The 18717-nt window shown below is 55.0% G+C and overlaps 3 protein-coding genes across 3 annotated transcripts; 2 read left to right on the forward strand and 1 right to left on the reverse strand.

Annotated features, from left to right (window-relative positions):
- Window positions 1-1018: 1018 nt before the first annotated feature.
- Window positions 1019-4632, forward strand: PINLYP (phospholipase A2 inhibitor and LY6/PLAUR domain containing). Its single transcript, XM_054588438.1, has 5 exons — window positions 1019-1092; window positions 2065-2181; window positions 3678-3830; window positions 4074-4217; window positions 4402-4632. Exons 1-5 carry the CDS (start codon window positions 1023-1025, stop codon window positions 4554-4556), a joined length of 639 nt encoding a protein of 212 aa, XP_054444413.1. The 5' UTR covers window positions 1019-1022; the 3' UTR covers window positions 4557-4632.
- A 2681-nt stretch (window positions 4633-7313) lies between these two features.
- Window positions 7314-14581, reverse strand: IRGQ (immunity related GTPase Q). Its single transcript, XM_054588571.1, has 3 exons — window positions 14078-14581; window positions 13229-13760; window positions 7314-11959 (listed from the first exon to the last, which is right to left on the reverse strand). The coding sequence occupies exons 1-3, from the start codon at window positions 14280-14282 to the stop codon at window positions 10648-10650; spliced, it is 2049 nt and encodes a 682-aa protein (XP_054444546.1). The 5' UTR covers window positions 14283-14581; the 3' UTR covers window positions 7314-10647.
- On the forward strand, window positions 14519-17991 carry ZNF576 (zinc finger protein 576). Its single transcript, XM_054588381.1, is given in 5 exon segments — window positions 14519-14620; window positions 15181-15294; window positions 16866-17008; window positions 17010-17345; window positions 17889-17991. Coding segments are annotated over 5 exon segments (798 nt in total).
- The last annotated feature ends 726 nt before the right edge of the window (window positions 17992-18717 follow it).

Genomic DNA, 18717 nt, shown 5'->3' on the forward strand with positions numbered 1-18717 from the left:
CTGCAGCTACACTCTTCCCCCTCTGGATTCTTCATCACACACAGGGAAAAAAAAATCTCAGATCTCGCCCTGGCGGGGTGGTTCAGCTGGTTGGAGCGTCGCCCTACACACCAAAAGGTTGCAGGTTCGATCCCCTGTCGGGGCTCGTCCAGGAGGCAGCCCATCGTTTCTCTTTCAAATCGAGCGGGCGCTCTCTCTCTGTCTCCCCTCTCTGTCTTTCATCAATAAACATATCCTCGGGTGAGGATTTAAAAAATCAGATCTCTCACAGGGTTTTGCCTGAGGCCAGGAGAGAGTGGGTCAAGAACCTAAATAAAACGCAAAGCATGAGCCCAGACCAGACACACACAACCAGCCTAGAGTGCTTCCACCCATTCCTCGTTTTCCCAATGTAACCTGTGCGCATCTGTCTCCTACCACGCCTGTCCCTGCCGGTTGACAGACACCCCGTCTGTTCGGTCCCCGCGAGACCCAGAGGTATTGCTCCAGGGGGTAGGATATGGAGACAGTCCGAACACAGAAGAGGGAGTATGAACCAAGCCCGTGAAGAAGGGAAGGAGGACAAGGCTCCCAGGCAGAACGAGCCTGGACACGCTGGGCGCTCCCAGGCAGGGCCCCACCCACGCAGGTGCCTCTTTGGGAAGGGAGAGGAGAGGGGATGTCAGCCTTTGTAGCCGCTCTACACCTACAAGGAATCAAGTGACCTGAGTTTGACCTTGGGCTTCAGGCCAGAAAAAAGCTGGGAGGAGAGTGTGCGAAAACAGGAAAGTGCCCTTCTGGGTCCTGATGGAAGACGCGACTGGAAGCCCAGACTCCTGGGGTCCCTGTGAAGGAGGAGGCCGGGTACAAGACGCCCTTGTCCCTTTTGGATTCTGGTTCCGCCTCCCCAACCCAGAGCCGTAGAGGCCTGCCCTGAGATCTTACCTCAGCTAATTCTCACCCCAGGGTGAAGGTGGGTCCAGACCCGCCCCTCCTCAGCTTCCTATAAGTGCTGGGAACCAGGGACTGCTGGGTCACACACCATGAGGCCCTCCATGACACCGAGGACCTTCCTGCTGGTTCTCACACTGCTCTGCACCCTGTTGGGTCTCGGTAAGTGACCAGAGGCTTGGACTCCTGGGATCCTCAGGAAAGAGGACTAGGAGAGAGCATTCAGCAAGGTCCTCTGGAAGGAAAGAGGAGGTGTCCTGGGAATTCAAGTGGGTGTTGGAGGCAGAGGATAAAGGAAGAGAAAGCCTGGGACCCCAAGAGAGGAAAAGCTCAAAGGCTCTTGTGTTTGGATTTCTGAGAAAGGAAGGGGCATAGTGGGCTCTGAGTCTTCTGTCCCTCAGGAAGGGTCTCAACATAAGACATTGGAATTCTAGAAAATGAGAGCATGACCAGAAAGGGAAATCTTAAAAGAAAAACAAAGGAAAAAGAAACACTGGGGGGTGAGAGAGAGAGATCTTTCTTCCTGGACTCTAGGGAGTTCAAGTCCCCAACCCCTCCTCCCTTAGAGGCAGGAGGTTAGGCAAGCCTCACCTTCCCCAGGTCCCAGGGGCCTGGGCCCCTAGCTGCCCCCTCTCTCAGGACCAAGGAGTCCATGCCCTCAGCTCTCCCGGTCCTCATTCTCCCTTCTGAAACTGGGATGCAGACCCCTGGCCTGAGCTCCTGCTGTCTACAAGACCTACACACGGTTCCTACAAAGACGATCTCATATCCAAGAACCAACTGGACCTGAAGCTTCACAAAAGTCCATGGAAACCTTTCCCAGGACCCCTCCCTGTCCCTGAGCTTTCTCAGAGGACCCTAGCGTCCAAAGTCCCCAGCCTTGTAATTAGGTAAACAGGCTCCGTGGTGGAGTCGCTTCCCGCCCCAGGAAGCAGCTTTGCTGGCATCACTAGCGCGTCCTTGTTAGAGCGCGGGACAGTTCCCTGGAGAGCGGTCAATGCCCCACCCAGGAACAGGAGGACACCTGTCCCATCTCCTTTAGAACCATAAGCCCGCCCCTTCCCCCGACCGCGTCCCGCGATCCCTGGCCCACACCACTCAGGACTACAGCCGGGCCCTCGCTCTGCACTGCAGGGTGCCCGCTAAGCTGTGAAGTATGTAGGGGCTCTGGCCCCACGTGCAGCGGCAAAATGAAGACTTGCGAGGCCGGCAAGGACGCCTGCGTGGTCATCGTGGGGGAGTCGAGCACCAGTAAGAGCGCGGAGCGTCAACCCCTGGCAGGCTGGTTGCGAGGGGAGGGACCATCGCGGTGGTGGGCGGGCAGGGGAGAGGGAAGACTCTCGAGGAGGATGGAGGGAAGTGGATTCAGCGGAGCTACAGAAACCATTGTTGTGAGCGATTTCTAAAACTGAGACCCTCCAAAAGAGAAGATGGGCGGGGGCAGATATAAGGGCTTTTTCGGGCAAGAGAGGGTGAGGGAAGGACTCGGGGACCCTAGTAGTGAGAGGGGAAGAATCTAATAGGCACGAAGTGGGAGGCGGATAGAGAAGGACGGGGCGGGGCAGGCTGGGGGAGTGGAATCAAGCACGACACGGGATGGGGGGGGGAGGAACAGCACCCCAGGGGGCGCGGGGGTAGTGCGGGCTGGAAGAGACAGCTCCTGACAGGAAGAGGAGAGATGGTGCTGGGGTAGGAGGAGGGAAATGAAAGGAGAGGGAGGATAATGCCCAAGCGTGGCGGAGACGTAGAAAGGGGGCAGAGGAGGGGACGACTTAGAGGGAAGGGGACACCCCAGGCCTGAGACTGGATGGGAGAGATGGAGAGCCGTGGAAGAGACCGTAAGGGGGTGGGGAGCCTAGGGGGCAGGGGGTGCCAAAGAAAGGCTGTGACAGCTGGTGAAGGGCGACCTTGAATGTAGGAAGGAACCATCCTGGCAGGAGGGGCTGTGTAAGAAAGGTGAGATAGATTGCAGGCCGCCCTCCTTACCTACCCAGCATTGGCGGGTGGGGGAAGGACCTGGAAGGCTTGACGAGGCACCCACCCCCCATTTGGGAAGTAGATACAGACGTTGGGGGTGGGGGGAGAGGAAGCTGGGGGTGCGGGAACCACCCTTTGGTGGGGAGACCTTTAAATTGGATTGGAAGAGACCACATGTGGGGAGGGGGCAAGGCGGTGGAGACTGGAAGGGACCACTTAAGGCAAGACCTGGGGGGTAGCAAGGAGGGCGCAATAGGCCGTCCGTCGGAGGCCTGGGGAGAGACCGTGAGGAAATCTGGAAGAGACCCCCTAGATAGACGGGGATTGTTGCATGGTGGCCGTGTGAGGGCCAGGTCTGTTGGAAGTGCCTCCCAAGCCTGCGAAGGCTGGAAGCCAGCATCTCACACCGCTATGGGGTAGCCATAGGCGACCTGGGAAAGATCACCACCCACAGGGCCTTCAGAGGATGGCTGGGGCGTGGGGGTGGGGTAGAAGGGACCTTTTAGGCAGACCTGGGCTTGACAATGGGGAACAGCGAGTGACCACCAAAGCCTGACTAGGGGCTATGGCAATGAGGTGGGGGGTGAGCAGAGCTACCTAATACCCCACTCCAGACACTGTACCCCAGGCGGATAAGGGGGTAGGGCTTTAGGAGGGGTGGAAGAGACCATCCTAGACAGTCATGGGGTGGGGGAGCTGTAGGGTTGGGAGAGACCCCAGGCAGGGGTCAACACTACCCCAGCCCTGCCCTCCTGACCTCCATCGTGCAGAGGGCCGCCACTCCGTGAACACCTACAAGGCCTGCATGAAGTTCAGCGACTGCTACTCGGGTTTTGTATCCACCACCATGGGCCCCAAGGACTACATGGTGTCCAACACGAACTGCTGCCAGAGTGACGGCTGCAACCGTGGCTCTGTGCCCCGTAAGTGCCAGCTCAGCCCAGCGTCGGGAGCCCCTTCCAGCCACCCCAAGAGCCCACTGTGTGCGCCCTGGCCCACCACCGACTGTGCGCTGTTACACCGGGCAAGCCCCTTGCTTGCTGAGCCTCAGTTTCTGCTCCTGTAAATGCAGTGACAGTTACCAAACCCTGTTCTCCAGGGTTATTGTGAGTTTGGGGGAAGGATCTAATGTCTCTTCGCACCTTATGCTCCACCCTCATCCCCAGCCCCCCAGAACAATCGGACAGAGAATGGCCTCCAGTGTCCTGCCTGCATCGTACCCTTCCAGGAGACGTGCCCGGGGACCCAGGCAGCCCGCTGTGTTGGCCAGGAAACCCACTGCATCTACTTCGCCGGCAACGTGCAGGCTGGTGAGGGGCACCTGGATCTCTGGAGGAGGGCTCAGGGACCCCACAACTGGAAGCCCAGGCTTGCAGGTTCTAGGGGAGATGGTGGCCCCAGAGAACTGGGTGAGGAGGTAGCAGGATCATGATTCTTAGGCCGTGAGGAAGGAGGGGTTGGGGGCTCTGACTCCATCCTGAATCCCCCTCCCAGGTATCATCAACACCAAGTTTGCCACTCGAGGCTGTGCTACGGAGAGTGCCTGCAACACCAAGCCTGGGGCTGAGGTGCCCTCGGCCTCCTATCTCTACTACCTCCGCCGAGCAGACTGCCTTCCAGCCCCCCAGCCTCCTGGCAGAGCTGAGTGAAGAACAGGAATGTGTGGCTTGAGGTCCCCGTTTGTCCTCAGCCTGCAGCTCCCTGTGTGCCTATAAACAAATAAACCAAGCAAGCCTCAGTCTTTGTACCATGATGCATCTCGGGGAGGTGGGTTGCAGAAAGCTGGAGGTTCAACCCTTGGGAACCCCCTCTTTGCAAGGAAGAGAGGGAAAACCCTACCTTTTATTTAAAAAAAACGATTTTAATTATTTATTTTTAGAGAGAAGGGAAGGGAGGGAGAGACACATCAATTGGCTACCTCTCGCACACCCTCCAAGGGGGTGGAGGGTACCTGCATCCCAGGCGTGTGCAAGCCAGCGGAACTTTAGCTTTGTGGGACAACGCCCAACCAACTAAGCCATACCAGTCAGAGCTTATTAAGGGATTACTTCCTGCGGGGCCCCTGTCCTAAATGTTTTCTGTGCTGTACCTCATTTCATAATTACAGCAACTCTGAAGTTGCTATTATTATCCCCATTTTACAGATGAACAAACTGAGGCACAGATTGTAATGTCATTTGCCTTGCGTCAAACCGCTAGGAGGGTCAGACTCCAGAGTCCATGATTACCTCTCCTGGGTCACCTCCCCACTTTTTGCCTCAGTCTTCATGTCAGCAAAATGTGGGTATTAGTAGTTATAAACTCAGAGTTGTTGTAAGAGTCAAATGAAAGAAAACTAAAGAAGCACTTAGTGCGGTGCCTAGCACCTTTAAGACTGTTGATTCTAGAGGCAATAGTGTGAGTAAATAGTAATCATTGTAATAGGTGCCACTTAGGGAAATGGCCATTAGTTGGCACGTGCTAAACATTGTCCTTGATCAGGACAGAATAGCCTATGCTATAGTAAAGAAGTCCCTGATCTCAGTGGTTTAAAACAACAAAGTTGTATTAGTCAACTCATGGGCAGTAATGCTGTGTAACAAGGCATCTCAAAACAGACTTCTAACAACAAGCATTCTTTTTAAGCATTTGTGGGTGGCTGGGTGGCTCTGCTTCTGGCAGAGGATTGGTTTGATTGGCTCTAGTGTTGGAAGGAGGATTCACGTTCTCCTCCTTAGGGTTCCACAGTCTTCTGGGACCAGTGGCTCCGTGGCAGATCACAGTAGCACAAAAGCCAAGCGCATTGAAGGCCCCTGCTTAGGTCAGGTCTGCAAACATTACGCTGAGTAAAGTAAGCCATCCAGTCAAAGCCAACATTCGGGAGCAGGGAAGTGTCCTCCCCTTCCAGTGGGAGGAAGAGGAATGGTACTTGCTGAACAAGTACCCACTCACAAAAGGTTGATTCTTCCTTCACCTACATGCTTGGCACCGTCCACAGGTGTTCTGTTCATTAGCAGCACAGAGCAGCCACCGACTCGAACACTGCCCATTTCTGTGCACAGGAAAGAGCCCAGGGAAGTCTCACATGGGTGATTAAATGCTGTGACTCAGAAGTAACTTAACCCAACTTGTTGGATGGAGCTGGCCACATGGCCCCACCAAATACCATGTGGACCAGGAAGTGCGAATCTGCCCTGTGACAGGAACATGCACCACGGCCTCTGAGTGGCGCTTTCTCATTCTGTCTTCACAACTCCACGGGACAGGCACCATTATTCCCACTCCTGTTTTCAGGAAAAGAATCTGAGGATCAGAGAAGGGCCATCACATTGAAGGTCACACAGCTAAAAAGTGGCAGAGCATAAGAATGTATTCATTGAGTCGTGTTGAAGGGGAATAGAGACCACATCACAGAGAGAGGGAACAAGCCTGTGTTAGTTACTTTTTACCACACAACAAGCCACTCAAGTGGCTTAGAATGATCATCTTCTATTTTGCTCATGACTCTTTTTTCTTTTTTTAAAGATTTTATTTATTTATTTTTAGAGAGAGGGGAAGGGGAGGAGAGAAACATCAATGTGTGGCTGCCTCTCACCCCCTACCCGCCACCGGGGACCCGGCCCACAACCCAGGCATGTGCCCTGACTGGGAATCGAACCAGTGGCCCCCTGGTTCACAGGCTGGCACTCAATCCATTGAGCCACACCAGCCAGGGCTGCTCATGATTCTATGGGTCAGCAATTTGGTCTTGGATCGGCTGAATGGTTCTTCTGCCGGTCCCTGCTGGTCCAGTAGCCCATCAGCTAGGGAGCCCTGTTTCAGAGGGCTGGCTGGCTGTGGGCTGGGTTTCGAGGCTGCCCGGGTCACATCTCTTAGCACCCAGCAGATCAGCTGGGGCTTCTTAAGGTGGCAGTGGTCCCCAGGGCAGCAAGAGAGGAAGCCCCAGTGCATGAGCACTTCCCCAGTCTCTGCTTGCATCGTGTTTCCTATTGTCCCAGTGGCCAAGCAAATCACACGGCCAGGTCTAGAGTCAGAATGAGAAGGGACTATCTAAGGGCGTGACTACAGAGAGGGTGAACAAATTGGAGGCATTAATGGGCCAAGCTGGTCCCAGATCAAAGATGCTTTACCATCACAAGCCCCCAAGGTCAAAACAGTCACTGGTCCACCCCAACCCCCAGGGAGGCAAAACTCAGATACAGATCAAGTGCCTTGATTCCAGTGCAAGGAAGTGTCTCCTGTTCAGAACGCCCCCTGCCTTTCCCCCCAACCTCAGGGCTCAAGAACCTTCCTCCCTCAGACCCAGGAGTCCAGGCCCCCAGTCACTCCTCCCTCCGACCCAGGGGTCCAGGCTTCCAGCTCCAGTTAAAACCCCAAGTATGTTTTTCCCCATACAAAGCCCAAAAGAACAGACACAGAATGGCATTTCTACGCACTTTTATTCACTCCTCCAAAAAGCACCACAGGCCAGCCACACCCTTCATGCGTCCTTCCATGGTTCTCCACCTCAGTGGACACAAGCCCCTCCAGCATTACCCAGAAACACAAGAAACTCAGCTTAGGTGATGAGACTGTCTCATCGCTCAAGTTCTTTGTGCCTATTCTGCTTCCGGCCAATGGCAATGCCAAAATTCATCATTCATTTCCTTAAATCCTTGCCTTTGAGGGTCTTCCAGCCTGGAGGTGCCACGTAGACACACCCTAATGGCAGCCAGTGATCTGTCTAAAAGGGAGACTCAGTCTTTTCTACTTGTATGCTCCCACAGACACGTGCCTCACTAGCAACCTTATACCTCCACTAAGTTTAAAAGTCAATGCCATCAAAAGTCATGATTTAAAAGGCAACCACTCGAAAAGGTAGTTGTGACACCCCAGAGTGCCAATATACAGTTATGAACTGCAATACAATGAGCACTCCCCAATGGCAGAGACACATGCAAACAAAACTGGGGCTCTGTTTCCTCAGGTGTGATCTCTGGCGTGAAAAGGGCAGAGGGAATTTGGAGCAGGGGATCAGAGGGCAGCGACGTCAGGCAGGACCAAATCAGAGATGGTGTCAACACCGCAGAAAAAGTGGACATTCTGTGAGCAAAGATACCCACACTAGAGTCGTCTTGGTGTCGCTGGGGCTGAGGGAGTGGGGGCAAGGACAACCAGGCTACTCTTGACGTCCCAGTGTGCCAGGCTTCTCAGGAGGGGCTGCAGTATGTTGACGTGTGAGAGAGAACGCACGTACCTAGGTACACACATTGAATTCTCACAATAACCCTGTGAGGTAGATACATACTACTTGCTGAGTGACTTGCCCGAGGTCACCCCCAAAGTCAGCAGGATCGTCTGACCGTAGAGCTATGCCAATAGAATTTCTTTCCCCTAAGGCCGAGAGCTTTGATGATGCCTGGAGCCATTCAGTTTAGAGCCAAATGCTTTTCCCCATCTTGGCCATCTCAACTTGGATGGCAGTTTAAGCTGGAGATGGGGGAGCCAGTCCTCTGGAATCTGTGCCTCAGGTCAGTTACCCCTGCCTTTGGCTGTCAAAGGAAATGTCACAGAAGAGAAAATAAGGCACTGGTCCAAGTCACCCAGGGTGACAGTGGCAAAGCTGTGCTTGCTTTCCAGGTCCCCTGACCTCTCAGACAGGCACGTTCTCTCCCATTAGAAGCTTGTTTCTCCCCCCATCTCAATTCTTTTCCCTGTTGTGTGGCAAGAGGCTGACAATCTACATCCTAGCCCTAGTTCTGCCACCGGCTAATGAATTAAAATAATATTTATTAAACACCTGCTGTGTGTCAAGCACTATTCTAGTTGCTGGGAGTATAGCAGAGAACAAGACAGACAAGGGAATAACAGCTGGTAAATAGGTAAATAAATAATTTTCTACAGTCATAATTGCTACCAGCAGGGAGGAATAATGGGGGGTAATGAGCCACTTCAGTTAGAACGGGCAGGGAAGGCCTCTCTGAGGGGACATTTGAGTTGAGACCTGACTGACAGAATGAGCCACTCATGGAAATTTCGGGGGGGGGGGGGCAGAGCACTCCAGGCAGCATGAACAGCAGGTGTGAAGGTCCTGAGGCAGGACCCAAGGTGGCTCACTCAAGCATCAGAAGGAAGATCCACCAAGCTGTCTGGAGGATGGGATGGGGCAGAGAATGGAAACAGGCAGGAGCCAGACCATATAGGGCCTTGCTGTGTGCTGCTGGGCCTAAAGCCTGCCCTCTCTGGGCTTTGTTCTCCCCAACTATTATAAAAGGGATTCTATTGGATGGCCTCTCAGCTTCTGCCCTCCCCTTCTGTTTTTGACACCGGAGAACTCTGTGCCCTGTGGCTGCTCCTCTACATGCAGGTGGCAGCCTAGAACATTCCAGGCACCGTGGTTTCTGCCTTTGCCCCACTCGTGGCACATTCCTGCTGGCGGGATCACCTGCCCAGGTGTCCTTTAGGTCCCGTGCTCACTGCAGCTCTCTGTGTGTACACCGGAAGGCAGAGCTTCCTAAGCATGCCCAAGGGAGCCAACAGACATGTTGGGATTAGTGCAGCTGTGTGGCTGCTTCTCCAAAAAGGCAGGTGTACAAAATACCATGCTGGAAAGGGTTCAGGTTTAATGACAGAAGAAACCAAGTCCCAAAGTAGGAACCACTAAAGGGCCGTGGGAGAGAGGAACAGATTCCTCAGAGAGCTCCCAAATCACTCAGCACCTCTGACACGGGACAGTCAAAGTCACAGAGAGAGGGGAGTTTCCAGGACCCAAATCCATTAGGGATTCGCAGGAGGTATCTCTGAGGTGTGGGTTCCTGCCCTTCCCTAACCAGAAGGTCTCATTCCTGGTGTCTGGCCACCCCCAGAGCCCACCACGCCCCTCTTGCCTCCTCTTCTTATTTTTGTGTGGCCGACCTTCCCCACAACAGCTGGGAAAGGAGTCTTCGTCACCAGAGTCTCCCCATCAGGAGCAAATATTAAACACCTCTATACTCCCCAAGAGACCAAAGGACTTCTAGCTCTGTCACACAGCCCCGTTCCCTCCTCTACATGCAGGCCTCCCACCACCCAGGAATTAGGAACCAAGGTCCACAGCCCTCTTCGGAGCCAGGAGTCTAGGACCCGAGACTGCCCCGTCCACCCATGAAGGTCCAAAGCCCACCGCCTCTTGAGGAACTGAGAGGCTGTGTGTAGACCTATTCCCCTTAGAAAACCCAGACCCTATATCCCTTTGTGGCTCATAAGTCTAAGAGTTCCAGGAACTCTTGGGGTACCCTAGTACTCCAAGCATGAGGTACCCAGGAGTACCCAGCCCGAGGAAGATGTCCCTCATCAGGAATCAGGGCTTCCACTCCCCCTGCCCCTGGAGAACTAGATGTCCATTACATCCAGTTTCTACTCCTTTGAAAACTAAGATAATATCATAACCCTTTCTGGAAGTCCAACCCCTCAACTCTCTTCAGGACACATGTCTCGGGGGGTTCTGCCCTGTGACCCCCAGAGAAATCAAGAGTCCTGGCCCCGAGATTCTATCCCCCTTCAAAACCCAGGAATGTGGGTGACTAGATTATCCCAACCAGGAGCTAGTCTCATCCCCTTCAAGCACCCAGGATTTGGAGTGGCGGCACACCCGCTGTCCTCTCAGAGCCCTAGACATCCCGTGCCGGAGACTGAACCCCTAAACCCGGTTCCTCTAAACCGGGTGTGGAGTCCTCAGTCCCTGGCGGAGCCAAGTAGCCAGGACTGGGAGCGCTCCGGAAGCCCTGGCCCTCACCCCACCCCTCACTGCGCAGGCGCATGGGGTGCCAGCACTGCCTCCGCATCGGCCAGCATCTCGTCCAGAGCCTGCAGCAGGACGCCATGGGCTGCGCGGTAGCCTAGGCCACCAGTGGCCGCTGCGCCGCCGGCGGGCCACAGGAAGGAGAGCGCACCCAGCGCTGCGCCCCCCGCAGTGCCCTCCCCGGCCCACGCACCCAGCCTCGCCTCAACTTCAGCGCGCGTTACTGGGCCGGGGAAGTGCGTCCGCTCTGCTAGCTCCCCCGCGGCCAGGCCCAGCGCGCGCTCCCGCCGGGCCAGCGCTGTGGGTTCGAGCCCCAGGGCCCGCCGCCACTCTGCCAGCTGACCGCGTAGAAGCGCCACATCACAGGCCCAGCCGAGCCCAGGTACTGGTGCTGCCGCCGCCGCCAGGCTAGCTAGCAGGGCCGGCCGCCATGCTCCAGCCCGAAGCGCCACAGCTTTGGTTCGGGCTGCACGCGGGGATGTGGGCGGCAGCGCCAGCAGCAGCGCCCCTGCCTGGGCCGCGGGAAGCGCTCGCCTCAGCCATTCGCAGAGCCCGGGGAGCCCACCCCGCCGCAGGGGGAACACCGGAGGCGGCGCCTCCTCCAGTACCTCCCAGGTCTCGTCCTCCGGGCTCCAAGCAGCCGCACGCCCTGTGTCCCCATTGCCCGACTGCTGTGCACCTGCGCCAACCTGCTGCAAACCCTCACTGCCTGCTTTCTCTGAAACTCCCCCATCGCCTGCTTTCTGAGATCCAGTGTCATGTTTTTCCAAACCCTCTCCACCTGCGTTCTCTAAGCTCTTGCCAGGGTACTTGTCTGCCTTCTTCTCTTCCAGAGATTCCGGATCTTCACCCTCGCCATCTGTTCGCACACCGACCAGCGGGGCATCGGGTAGCACCAAGGACCGGACCTGGGCCCAGTCCTCCTCAGTGGGGGCCCCAGCAGTGACAAGGATGAGGGCGTCGTAGTGGGTTGGGTGGGGGGTGGCAGCAGCGCCCTCGGAGCCCAGAGGCACGGTCCAGAGTACTACATTAGGGCGTTCAGGGGCAGGGTAGGGCGTGGGCCCTGTGGGCTCCACCGAAGCAGGCACAGCACCTGGGTCCCCAGGATCCAGCCCGAGCAGCAAGTTCAGCACAAGGCCCATGTCAGCGGTGCCAGCTATGGCCAGGTCCAGCCGTGCGCTGCCCAGTCGCTCCAGGCCAGCACGAACCCAGGACATCGCTGCCTCCAGGCCACCGGTCTCAAAGGCCTCACGCACAGCCTCCAGCTCAGCTGCTCCCAGCACCTCGAAGCCATCCTGAGCTGGCGGCAGGTGCCTACGGGGACAGGAAGGGATGGAGTCAAGGGCAGAAGAGAGGCTAAACAACGGGAGAGCTGAGCTAGGGGAACAGGGCTGGCATATGGCAACAAGGGTGGAGCTTTCTGAATAATCCTTAGTGAGGCAGGAACAGGAAAGGGAGGGGGGCGGTTGATGGCCCAGCAAATAGAAACCAGAGCTATGAATAAAGGGGAGAGACTTAAAGCAAGGATGGGGCAGCTTGAATGAGGTTAGGTTTCCAACAGAGCCTACGACAGGACCCAGCTACAATTTCCCTGTAACAGTCTTTTGTGGGTGAGGCTGTTCCCCCAGGGACTTGCAAGGTTAAGAAAAGGCTGTGCTGGGCAGGGCAAAACCCACAGACAGGCGGGGGGTGGGGCGGGCAAAGCCAGAATCACAACTATATTGTGGACTAAATGAAAGCCCAGCGCTATTCACTATTTGACATGGGCAAGGTCACTAAGAGGGCTTTTTCCTGACACTGGGGGTAAAGAGGGGAGTGAAGACCAGGGGAGAAGCCTCATCTACTAGCTCTTACCGGGGGATGTGGCTAAGGCAAACAGATGAGCAGTCGACCTAGAGAAGAGGATGCCCCACTCCAAGCCTCATTTTGACGTCTATGAAATGAGGCGGCTGGGGGTTAGGGGAAAAATTCAGGAGGTAGCCAGCAAGTGGGCACAAACACAAGAGGTGAGAGAAACGCAGTTGGGGAGGACACCCAGAAATAACGAAGTTCACTGAGGGTGTGGCTTTAGAGCGACTGGGGTCACTTGACAACCAAGCTAATGGGGAGGATGAGGAAGATTCGAGACTACAAGTCTTCAGGTAAAATATTCGTGAGGATCACAAGCTTGTGTGGAAGGGTGAGCCCTTCTCCAAACTTTTGCCTGGGGGCAATATTTGGGTGATAGGTCCCAGCCTCTTCTAGAAATCTCGTTAGGGAGTGGGACTTGTGACCTCAAAGCACTCACAGGAGATGGAACCTAGATGACAGGTCAGGACCTCTAGCTGACCCTTGGCTAGTGCGGAGCCTAGATGACAGAAAAGGATCGAGCACAGAGGGCTTGCCTGGTCGGAGCAACACTGACCTCAAAACCTGCGCTGAGGGGTGGGATCTGGATTCATAAGCGGGACCTCCAGCAGATATCTGGTTACGGTTTGCCTAAACTCCCCGGGGGCGGAGTCTCAGTGACCTTAAACAGCCTCCGGGTGAGGTCTAGAGAAGAGCCAGGCCTTCCCCACCCACAAAGAAACGCCCCGTGCTCACCTCTGCAACGCCTCCGCCTGGCTCCGCAGCGCCGCCCGCAGGCGCTCCAGTTCCACGCAGCCCTCTCTGCTGTCGCAGTCCGCATGCAGCACGTAGAGAGGCACACCTCCCAGTCCCGCGCTGTCCAGCAGGGCCTCGGTCTGTTCCCGGGCCTGGGCTTCATTTTGTGAATCTCCAGAACGGAGGTTCCGCACAGCCAGTAATGGCGTCCCTCGGGCCAGGGCGGCCCGCGCTGCCTCCCCCAGCGCTGGTGCCAAGGGTTCGTTGTTTCCTTCGGGGCCGGGCAGCACCAGGACCAGCACATTAGCCTCCGCTGCCCAGGGACCTGGAGCTGCGGGTGGGCAGCTCAGCTCGCCCAAGAAGAGGCCTGGGCCTGCAGCTCGCAGGCTGGGGATCCCGGGGTCTGGCCGTCCATCGGGGATCTCTACCACCTCCACATCTTTGTTGCACAGAGCTGCAATCAGTGCGGACTTTCCCGAGCCCGGAGGCCCCAGAAACAAGGCGGTCACATCACCCCGCGGTGGAGGCATAGCTGGAAAGAGCGATGGGCAAGACCAGGGTCAGGGGAGCACCCAGCCGTTTTATTACCTAGTCTTCCCACTCGGGTCCTAGACTTCAGCCTTCCACCCTGTCTCCTTCTTCTATTCTCGGGTATCACTCCCTGCGACCTAGAAATCCGGCGCCTAGACCCTATTCCCCAGGGATCCGGAGTCCTGACCGGTCCTCTTTATGGATGCCTTTCCCTTTCTGCTTCAAAAACTGAGAAACCCGGCCTCCAACCCCCTCCTCCCTGAGGGACAGTTGTTTTTACCTGCCCCGCCCCTCACCCATCCCCCTCAAATCACCGACCGAGCAAAGAGCCGATACACGGCAGGGCACAGTTGCTGGTCGCCGATCTGCCGCCGAAACGCTCCGCCCCTGGAGTCGGACGGACGGAGGCCGAAGAGGTTGGAGCGCAGGGATTTGGGGACCACCAGACGCGTTCCGAGGGCTCTAACCTGACGTCACTCCCTTTAGAAGGGGGTGTGTCTTGGAAGCGTGATCTCAGGGACATAGACCTTCGCGGCGCCTGCGCAGAACGGTCTCAGGGCCCTCGTTCCCCAAATCCGGCCCTGCAGGACCTTGAACAATGAGGTCGCCAAAGCGCCTGCGCGCCAGAAGCACCTAGCACACCTGCGCAGTAAGTTTAGGTCTGGACGGCTCCCGACGTCATCATAACGCGCCCCTGTGCAGAGAAGGACGCCTCCCGTTATTTTCCGGACCGAGTGGGCACGACTGTATAACTGCCGGATGGCAATCTGGGATCTTGGCTTCGAGAGGCTCATCAGGCGAAAGGGCATTGAAACCACCAGGACCTTGAGACTCAGTGGCCCCTATCCTGCTTCCCTCCGGGTGACGAGCGACTGACCGACAGGCGCAATGAAAGGCAGCCTTCTGCTGCTTGGAGGAAAGCGGAGGCTTGACCTGCCCGCCTGGGGAGGGGAGAGCCGAGGGCAATGCTTGCGGCAGCCGGACACACAGTTGAAAGCGCTCCTGGGAGGCGGGGGTTCTGGGTGGAACAAGAGTTAGAGGGTATCAGAGAAGGCTGTCTCCCGGGAAGAGGCGGGCTTAAGCGTGGGTACCAATACCTGCCTCAGGACACGTGGGAGAAAGGGAGAGGAGGATGGTGTCAAAGATGAAGGGTTCCGCACTCTCAGTTCAGGGAGCTAGTTTGAAGTAGGCCTTAGGTTTCACACAGGTGAGGTGGCTCTAAGGGAGTCACAAACCCAGGAAGTTGAATCTTTTAGAAGTTTCTCCAGGGAGAGCTCCATCAGGTTAGAGTTCAAGGAGATGGTATCTCACAAGGGTCAAAGTCTGGCAAGGACAGCTTCTAAGGCTGGCGACAGATGAACGACTGAATTTGATTTACTGTTCAATCACTCGTGCTCCTTTCTTGACCAGAGGGATCCTAGTCAACCACAGAGGATCCGTCTCCTGAAGAGACTACGGAGCAGCAGGATTTGTCCAAAATGAGGAGTCCCTGCAGTACAGGTGACACAAGTGAGAACCGCTGGCCAGAGGGTGGGGTGCAGGAACTGATGCTGAAAGGATTTCTATAGCATTTCAATGTCCAAGGACGCTGTAGGGACTTGCCTATTGGGGAGCTGCCCTAAAAGAACTGCCACTCCCTATCCTTACGCTTACTAGGCTCTGATGTACCCATCCTGCTCTGTCCACCTAAGTGCGAATGGGATGCAGTTCAGAGGGGCACAGTGTCATCCCGAGAGGCTTGGGGTGGGAGATGTGGCTGGGAGAGAGCAGAAACTGGAGGAGCCCCCAAACCTCCAGTTCCAACTGTGCCCTAGGCTTTCAGTGCAACTTGGGCCTTGGTTTCCCTGGCAGAAGGGGTTGCCATTACTTACCTCACAGGGCTGGTACAGGGATTAGCAGCAGCAAAGAGGAAAGCTGGAGGGTGATGAAGGTAGCCAGTCTGACATAATAGCAACAGCTCCTACTGAATGCTTACTCTGTGCTAGGCCATTAACACTCGTTATCTTATTCAGGCTTCCTAACAGACCCTAAGAAATTGGTTGTCACTTTCAGAGGGAACTGAGGCAAAGAGAGGTCACGTATTTGTGACAATGACTGCCAGTGTCAATGTCCTCTGGCCAAAGACCCCCCCAGGAACACACCTGTAGTCAACAAGTGGGTTTATTGCCCACCAACTGAGAAAGCACACACACCGTAGCGGCACCAAAGTAATGGAGTGTTTTGTTAAAGGACTTGATTATAGGATTTGGGTTTGCAGTAGGTGATTTTGGGAAGTATTTGAGGAAGAGGGGCTTTGCTCTGTATTGGATGGTGCCAGGAAGCAGGGCAGCTCTGTGGCTGTCTATCTTAATAAATCTTACCTAGAAGGCAGAGGAACACAAGAAGGCACGAGCTGTGAGTGGCGAAGCAGCAGCAGCAGCCACTCGTATTAGCTAGGACCAATTAGGGAGGTGTTTAGTCATTTTTGTGGCTTGGACAATGTTCGTATTTTGTCTGTATTCAGATGCTGTTATGGCAGAGTTCTGTTGTCTTGATGCAGCCACTGTGGCCTTGTCTGATGACATTCTGTGAAATCATTTACATTCAGCAGGGGAATGCCAAAGTCTACCTGTGCCAGGCCAGCTCCCGGCTATGGCGCTGCTTTCCTCCTTAATAGTAATAATCGCAAGCCATTGTGTAAAGTGTTCTAAGCACTTTATATAAATTCATTCATTTATTTCTTAGAACAGCCCTATCAGGTAGCTACTGATACGGTTATGGCCCCATTTTTCAGATGAAGAAACTGTTGTACCTGCATGGGAAATAGGAGAGCCGGTCTGGGCCAGAGGCTGTGCTCTAATCACACAGCTCTGCTGAAGGAGACTCCCTGGGTTCCCCTCTTGACTCCATTTCATTTCCTAATCTCATGACTGTGGGCAAGTTGCCTAACTTTTTTGACCCTCAGTCTGCTCATCTATAAAACAGGTCCAATAACAATAATCTGTGTTGCTCTCTAGTCCTGGCACACAGTAAGCACTGAATGTTCATTGCTGTCCTGATTCCGGGGCACGGGAGAGATCCTGGAGACTCCTGCTGGACGCCCCCGCGCTCTCCCCACATCCCTCAGGCCATCCGGGGGGCCTGCAGTGCACCTGCTGTCTCCCCACCATGCCAACTCAAGTTCCAGGAGCGTGACAGGAAGTGGGAGCACCCAGCAGATGTGGCCCAGAAGCTGCAGGCCGTCTTCGTCTGCTTCACCTGTGCAGCCACAGTCCCACCACCAGGCCCGCCCCCGGGTGGCACCCACCACTGCCCAGCCCACCTTCCCTTGATCCGGCTGTGGCAAGACCTTTGGGCGGGCCACTTCTCTGAGGCAGCACCCCCAGGTGCATGAGGCCTGCACCCCTTCTGGCCTCTGCCTGCCCACTGAGTGTGGTCAGGACCTGGCCCAGGAAGCTGGGCTGCATCAACACTACATCCCACATGCCCGCGGGGAGCTCCGAATGCAGCCTCAGCCTTCCCTCAGGCCGTGGCGGTTCTGTGCTTGGTGGGACCCTCCTCTGATATGCGATGGGCCCTTGGAGGAATTTGCTTCCTCCCTGGAAAGGCAAAGGGCTCCTGATAAACAGGGCCCAGGAGATACTTATTTGTTCTTTTTACTTTATTTTTTTTTAAAGGTTTTATTTATTTATTTTTAGAGAGAGGGGATGGGAGGGAGAAAGAGAGGGAGAGAAACATCAGTGTGTGAGAGAAACACGATCAGTTGCCTTTCACACGCCCCCAACCAGGGACTTGACGGAACCCAGGCTTGTGCCCTGACTGGGAATCCAACCAGCAACCTTTTTGTTTGCAGGCCTGTACTCAGTCCACTGAGCCACACCAGCCAGGGCAGAAGATGCTTATTTAATAAAGCTTCAGTCTTTGGAGGACAGAAAGGCCTTTGGGGAAACAGTGAAATCAGACAAGAGCGAGATCTTTTGTTTAAAAAAAATGAGTAAGAGGGAAAATTACTTGTATCTCCCTCATTCCCAATTAAATAGTTTGAAAACACAAGTAGCTGCAGATTGTATAATCACCTCTTATTCTTCCCAGGTGGATGTCATGGGCCGTAGGAACAAACTGCCCTGGATTTGTGCCTGAATTGGGGCAGGGAAGGTGAGGTGCTGCTGGCCTACAATGCCACCAGATGGGTCCCAGACATGGAGCAGCTCAGGCCTTCGGGGATGCACAGCAAAGTTAAGGAGCCGTACTGAGTCATGGGGCGGTTGCAGTTCAAGTCCTTGTCTCCTCCCCACCCTCTTGCCAGCCTTTGCCACTTGAGGGACCATGCCATTGGGTGGCTTGTTTGCACCCTCCCTTGATAATTTACTGCCCATTTAAATAATTTTATGTACCATTCTGGTTATGGAATATTTTTAATATCTGTAGGTGAGATGGCATGAATAAACTAACAGAAATAGTAGCCAAAAACAGAAAAGCTCTGTATTAAGAGACCTAAACAAGGAACTCTGGCTTTTCAGCAGGAATTCCCAGAGTCCACAGGAAAGGCATGAGGAGGGGTATGTGGTATGAGAACATGGGTCCCTTCTCAAGCTCCAGCTCCCCCTCCCACCCTGTGAGAATATGATGAAAGCCATTTGTAAGCGGGCTGTGGGACCGACCTTGGGAGCCTGGCCAGCTCCTCAGTCAAGAAATGAGCAAAGACAAACTGTTTTCGGATGTCTGCCCAGACTGTAAACAACTGCAGAGAAACAGCTAGCGTTTGGATCTCACACAGCTTGCACATGAGCACCCTGCATACCCTGTCTGCTTTGTTTCCTGTATATATATCTCCCTGTGCTGGGAAAGCCTGGGTTGGGGAAAGCTTCACTGGCTGGCTACCACCGATGCACATGCAAGTCCTAATAAACCCATGTCTTTCACAGCCCGTCCTCTGGGTTATTTCTTTGGAATCAGCAAGCAATATGCCAAGTTTTTCT

This window comes from Pteronotus mesoamericanus, unplaced genomic scaffold (genome assembly GCF_021234165.1).
Source record: "Pteronotus mesoamericanus isolate MK-2021 breed Mesoamerican mustached bat unplaced genomic scaffold, CSHL_Meso_final scaffold_137, whole genome shotgun sequence".
Classification (NCBI taxonomy): Eukaryota; Metazoa; Chordata; class Mammalia; order Chiroptera; family Mormoopidae; genus Pteronotus; species Pteronotus mesoamericanus.